Source organism: Manihot esculenta, chromosome 11 (genome assembly GCF_001659605.2).
Source record: "Manihot esculenta cultivar AM560-2 chromosome 11, M.esculenta_v8, whole genome shotgun sequence".
Taxonomy (NCBI): domain Eukaryota; kingdom Viridiplantae; phylum Streptophyta; class Magnoliopsida; order Malpighiales; family Euphorbiaceae; genus Manihot; species Manihot esculenta.
Genome location: NC_035171.2, coordinates 21,668,117 through 21,674,188, shown reverse-complemented (window position 1 = coordinate 21,674,188; position 6,072 = coordinate 21,668,117). Strand labels below are relative to the sequence as shown.

Genomic DNA, 6,072 nt, shown 5'->3' with positions numbered 1-6,072 from the left:
AGGGTTTGCAAGAAGAAGAGTTATGTAATAGCTAGTGTGGACATGTATATGTAAAGAGATAATGTATAGTGTGTAGCTTTGTGCTTGACTTATAAGATGTAATCCCTTGTTGTAGACACCTGATCAGTTTATGTATGTTTTCTTTTCTTGTTCTGTATATGAGAAAACCAGACTTAACATTATGAGTAATATCCGCCTAGAGTGGGGATAAAATAGAAAAGATATAGTGCATGCACATGTTAAGCCTTGGAGTAAAGACAAGTTTTATATTTTTACAGAAAATGTATGATCATGTATGGGATGTCACAGGTACACAGACAGTATAGCAGGCTTACTACGGGTCCCGGCGACTTTAAGTCGATCTGGATCCTAGTGCCGGTAGCAGTTCGGTTTTCGGGCTGTTACAATAAACCTCTACGTTTCTGCCGATCTGGCTTTTGAAGATTTTGTTCATCAGTCTTTGGTATGTTGCCCCGGCGTTTTTTAGACCGAAGGGCATGGCTTTGTAGCAGTATGTCCATCTTTTGTTATGAACGAGGCCTTTTCTTCATCTGACCTGTCCATTGGGATTTGATGATAGCCAGACATAGCATCCAAAGAAGACATGTAATCGAAACCGGCCGTAGAGTCAACCATTTTATTAATATCAGGGAGGGGATAACAATCTTTAGGACAGGCCTGATTTAGGTCAGTGAAATCGATGCACATCCTATATTTGCCATTGGCTTTTTTGACTAGTACAGGATTAGCTAACCACTGTGGGTACATGACTTCCCTAATAAAGCCTGCCTCTTCTAGCTTCAGTACCTCCTCCTTGGTAGCCTGTTGCTTCTCCCTTCCTACTACCCTCTTCTTCTGCTTTACCGGTCTAGCTTCAGGGAGGACATTCAACTTGTGCATCATCACTTTTGGGTCAATCCCGGGCATGTCAGAAGGCTTCCAGGCGAAGCTTGATGCGTGACTTCGGATCAGGGCCATGACCTCAATTTTCTGCTCTTTGGTGAGGCCAGCGTTGAGACTGAAGACTTTATCTGTTTCTGCTTCTGATAAGGGAAAAATCTCCAGTTCCCCCACCGGTTCTATCCTGGCCTCTGTTTTCTCATCTCGGACCTCCAGGACTTCTGTATCCAGCCTCTCCTCTGTTGAGCTCAGCTCTGCTACCATGGCTAGGTACACTGCCCTTGCTTCCTCCTGGCTTCCCCGAACTATTCCCACCCCTGCTTCTGTTGGGAACTTTATTGCCAGGTATCTGATACTGGTGGCGGCCTCAAAGTCAAACAGCGCAGGTCTTCCCAGGATCGCGTTGTAGCTCAGAGGAAGTTTGACTACCAGGAACACCGCATAATGAGTGCGAGTCCTAGGTGCTTCTCCTAGGGTGAGAGCCAGCTTCACCTTCCCTTCTACAGGTACTGGGACTCCTCTGATTCCTTTGATCGGTGCCTGATCCCGGACCAACTGTTCTTTAGGGATTCCCATCTGCTGGAAGACCCGGTAGGGTAGCAGGTTGACCTTACTCCCATCATCCACTAGGATTTTCTTCACCCGATAGTTGTGGATGACAGCTTGAATGACAAGGGCGTCGTCATGGGGCATTTGAACACCTTGAGCATCCTCTGGAGAGAAAGTGATGGCCACTGGAGAGTGTTCGATGACCTGCATGACCTCGGCGCCACTGCTTTCTCCCTCTCGACTCCTCTTCTTTCCTCTACAGCTCATCCGACCTCCTGTGCCCCCCACGATCATGTTAATGGTCCCACTAGACCCATCATTCACTGCTCCCACTCTCCTCGGCGCTTGGGTTGCCGAATTGGGCTGAGGTCTTTGTCCTTCCGGTTTCTTCACAAAGTTCTTCAGGTGCCCTCTTTTTATCAGCCTCTCGATTTCTGCGATCAACTGGAAGCAGTTATTGGTATCATGGCTATGAGTGCGATGGAACTGACAGTATTTGTCAGGATTTCGCTGGTCGGCTTCTGTTCTCAGGGGTCTGGGCCACTCTATGAATTCTTTGTCTTGGACGGCCATGAGTACTTCGGCTCTAGAAGCGTTAAGTGGGGTTGGCTTCTCTAGGACCCACGGAGGGAGTGACCTTTGTTCTACGACCCGAGGAGGGAGAGGTCTTTGGTCCCTTCGTTCCCAGGGCTGTCTGTAAGGCTCAGGCCTTTTGCCATGTTTCCTCTCATGCTTCTCCGGCCTCCTTTCCTCCGGGACTTTCTCCTTACCTACCGCTCCCTTGGCGAATCGGCTTGTCACTAAGGCATCATCCTGCCTTATATACTTTTCAGCCCTCTGCATCAGCTCGGCTAGTGAGGTCGGAGGCTTCCTGCTTAGTGAGCCGAAGAACTCAGCAGAGGTCGTTCCCTTCTGCATGGCCTCCACCGCCCTTCCCTCATCGAGCTCGGGAATTTGCAGAGCCTCCGTATTGAAACTAGCGACGTACTCCCTGAGCGATTCGTCTCTTCTCTGCTTGATTGTTTCCAGGTAGCTCGTCTTTCTATCCGCAGGCACCCTGGCAATAAACCGGATGATGAAGCGAGTGGCCAGATCTCCAAAACTGCTGATACTTCCAGCCTCAAGGTTATTAAACCACGCCCTCGCTGGCCCCGAAAGCGTCATTGGGAATGCCTTGCACATCAAGGCATCTGACAGAGTCTGCAGCTCCATGAAAGTCTTGTAGTTGAGGACATGCTCTCGTGGGTTTCCAGCTCCGTCATAAGCCGTCATTTGTGGCATCGTAAACTTCTTTGGAACAGTCTCCTGCTGTACCTGCTTCGAGAAAGGTGAAGAAGTGGGCAGGAAGATCTGGCTCTGATCCTTCTTTCCCAGCTTGGCCAAGAGCTACTCTCTCAACTTCTACAGCTTTTGGTCTACATCCTCATCTTCCAGCCTGGGTTTCTTCTCTAGGTGGTATTCCTCCTCCTCTGCTTCACTTCTCGTCCACTTGGTTGTCCCGGCGGAATAGTTGTCAGCCTCATCATTCTCTATCATCTCCCTCACCCTCCTTCCATGGACTCGGGCCTCCGGTTCTTCCTCTTCCCCGGCTCTTCTCCCTCTTTCTCCGGTACCATGGCTGCTGGTTTGAAGACGGTCAAGGGCAGGTTGGGGCTCATTGGTTTGGGGTTCTTCTACTACTGGGAGTGTATTTATCGGGGTGTTGAGGCCCCTTTGTTGTATTATCTGCCCCAACCAGTGGGCGGTATTCTGTAGTTGGAGGGCCATGGTTTGAAGGTCCTGGTTGGATAAGGTAGCGGTGGGAGCATTCCCTGCCAAGCTTGGCGAGGGATTGAGAGGAATGGGTGTTTGGTTGTTTAGTGTTGTAGGGCTAGAAAAGGAGAACTGCTACCCCTCTTGGGCAGAGCTCAGGTCATTTGGGATGTTAAGGTTGCTTTCATTGTGATTAGCCATCGTGGATCTCAGTGGGTTTTGTTAAGAGTGGAACTCTGGTGATGAAAAGATCTCCTTCGTTTTCCACAGACGGCGCCAATTGATGATCTGAGATCCAGAAAATGGGGTTTTACAATGGGTTCTGTAAAACTAGAAAGACTTAGACCTAGAGGAGAGTATTTCTCCTTTTATATGTTTCCTTTTGTCAGCTAGTGACGTGCTAATAGAACGTATATCATTGGTCCACTTGTCCCTGCTACGTTGATATGGACGTACGAGAGAATCAAATCTTTGATCCATGCGTAACGGCCTCTGATTCTTTCAGGACGCGTATGCGGGTGGATCCACACGAGGGACATGCGGATCTACTTCTTGGTTCCGGGTTGGGCCAGAGGATGAGATAAGGGCCGAGCCCAACGAGGATCGGCTGGTCCAGTCGGAAGGGTCGGGCTGGCCTTGAAGAGGAGGAGCTGGACTTAGTGCGAGTCGTGAGGTTCGAGGGCTTTGGGATGATGGGCCTACATCGTGGGCTAGACCCCAGACCGAGGAGGAAGAGCCCAGCGGTCATCATTATTGATCTATATTTGTTTGCTTATTGATTTATTGTTTGTTTATTTTTGCTTAATTTGCATTTAGTGCGGGTTGGAGTTTGGTCAATCATTTTTTTTTTTGCTGCTTTTTGTCTATTTTTCTAGTCTTATATTGGAGATGGCAGTGGCGACCATGGCGACGGATTCTAATAGTTTCATATCAGGCTAAATTTGTAGTCGGGGCTTATGGGATCTGAATTGGGCTTTTCCCTTAGCCCATGACTTTTAATGCAATCATGTGTATGATTAAAAAAAATATATTTTAAAAGCCAAAATACATTTGATTCAAAAAAAACAAAAAAAAAAAAGACAAAATACATGAAAGTACAAAAAATGTCCCATCATCCAACTAGCACCACTCACATCTTTCTTTATGAAAGCAAAATGATTAAATCCATGCATGGGTGAACCCGTCTTTATCTATGCATGAAGGTCAGTACATCACATATCGAATTCTTCGTTCTCTTTATAGCTGAATCTTCCAGATATAGATTACCTGCAAATCCAGTAAGTGTTAAGAGTGAGAATTGTAACACAAAGGAGTCTCAAAATATTCAAGAAATAGAAGATGAAGAGGCACAAGCAGAAGTAGAAACGTGGAAATACGTATTTGGGTTCTCCAATATTGCAGCTGTGAAGTGTGCAATAGAGCTTGGAGTAGCTGATGTCATTGAAAATCATGAAGGCCCCATTACCCTATCTGAGCTATCTTCCAAGCTTGGATGTGCTTCATCCTTTCTCAATCGGATCATGAGGTTCTTGGTGCATCACAATATTTTCAAGGAGAAATACACTATCCATGGCACAGTCGGTTATGTACAGACACCTCTCTCTCACTGTCTGCTCGGTAAGGGAGAGAAAAGTTTGAAACCTCTGTTTTTGCTAGAAAGTAGCCCGGTGATGCTGGCGCCATGGCATTTTCTAAGCAAACGTGTTCGCCAAAATGGAAGTACTGCAGCGTTTGAGGCGGCTCACGGCGACGACATATGGAAATACGGCGCTGCATTTCCTGATCACAGCAAGCTATTCAACGATGCAATGGCTTGTCATGCTAGGATTGCTGTACCTAGGATGATTGAGAAATGTCCAGAAGTGTTTGATGGAGTAAAAACTCTTGTAGATGTTGGTGGGGGTAATGGGACTTCTCTGAGCCTGCTGGTTAAAGCTTTTCCATGGATTCAGGGCATTAACTTTGATCTTCCTCATGTGGTCTCCACCGCAATAGAATGTGATGGCGTTACACATGTTGGTGGTGACATGTTTGAGAGTGTTCCAAAGGCTGATGCTGTTGTCCTCATGGTAACTATATTTGATTAATTTGCTTAGCTTCTAACTAGTTTACATCGAAGTCCAATATCTTATGGACTCCAACCTTGTTTACTTGTGTGAATTGCAGTGGGTTCTGCACGACTGGAATGACGAGGAATGCATTCAAATCCTAAAGAACTGTAAAGGAGCAATTCCAAAGGAAAATGGAAAGGTGATAATGGTTGAAGTTGTTGTAGGAGAAGAGAAAGACGACAAGCTTGAGTTCGTGAGGGTTATGCTGGACATGGTGATGATGGCTCATACTAACTCTGGCAAAGAGAGAACCTACAAGGAATGGGACTATATTCTTGCAGAGGTTGGCTTTAGCCGTCACACTGTAAGATAAATTGGAGAAGTGCTTTCTGTCATCGAGGCCTTCCCTTGATCACCAACTCCAAGTTTGTTCTACGTGTGCTCATTAATCCCATGCCTGGCGTTTGCTTTGCTTAGTTAATTTAATTTCCTTTCTTTTGATTTCTAGCAATGGCTGCTATGATGGTTTTTTTTTAATTTTTTATCAATTTGAAGAAATTGGTGCCACGAGAGATTGGGTATTGTGTTTTAAAATTTTAGATCTATTATTTAATCAAATGTGATTATTATCATATTAAATTTATAAGTACGAAAAAAATAGTATTATTAATTATTATTTTAAGTGAAAAAATAATAATTTATTATAAGCGGATCATGTTATGTATAATAAAAAATTAAATACTTTATCAATTGTCTCAATTTTAATAAATTAATTAAAAAATTTATCTATAAGACACAACAAACAGCCGCAACAAGTGGA

At 45.3% G+C, this 6,072-nt stretch overlaps 2 protein-coding genes across 2 annotated transcripts; one reads left to right on the top strand and one right to left on the bottom strand.

The window, feature by feature from the left end:
* Positions 1-547: 547 nt before the first annotated feature.
* On the bottom strand, positions 548-1,743 carry LOC122725024. The gene is made up of 2 exons (XM_043961438.1): positions 1,075-1,743; positions 548-556 (listed from the first exon to the last, which is right to left on the bottom strand). Exons 1-2 carry the CDS (start codon positions 1,741-1,743, stop codon positions 548-550), a joined length of 678 nt encoding a protein of 225 aa, XP_043817373.1.
* Positions 1,744-4,287: 2,544 nt separating this feature from the next.
* Positions 4,288-5,728, top strand: LOC110608042 (acetylserotonin O-methyltransferase). The gene is made up of 2 exons (XM_021747259.2): positions 4,288-5,270; positions 5,368-5,728. Exons 1-2 carry the CDS (start codon positions 4,398-4,400, stop codon positions 5,623-5,625), a joined length of 1,131 nt encoding a protein of 376 aa, XP_021602951.1. The 5' UTR covers positions 4,288-4,397; the 3' UTR covers positions 5,626-5,728.
* Positions 5,729-6,072: the final 344 nt, after the last annotated feature.

What these genes read in the sequence shown, in the direction of transcription:
- LOC122725024 (XM_043961438.1), bottom strand. Translation starts at nt 1,743, where the DNA reads ATGATCGTGGGGGGCACAGGAGGTCGGATGAGCTGTAGAGGAAAGAAG.
- LOC110608042 (XM_021747259.2), top strand. Translation starts at nt 4,398, where the DNA reads ATGAAGGTCAGTACATCACATATCGAATTCTTCGTTCTCTTTATAGCT. An exon ending in CTGATGCTGTTGTCCTCATG is followed by an intron (nt 5,271 to 5,367) that starts GTAACTATATTT and finishes TGTGAATTGCAG; the next exon opens with TGGGTTCTGCACGACTGGAA.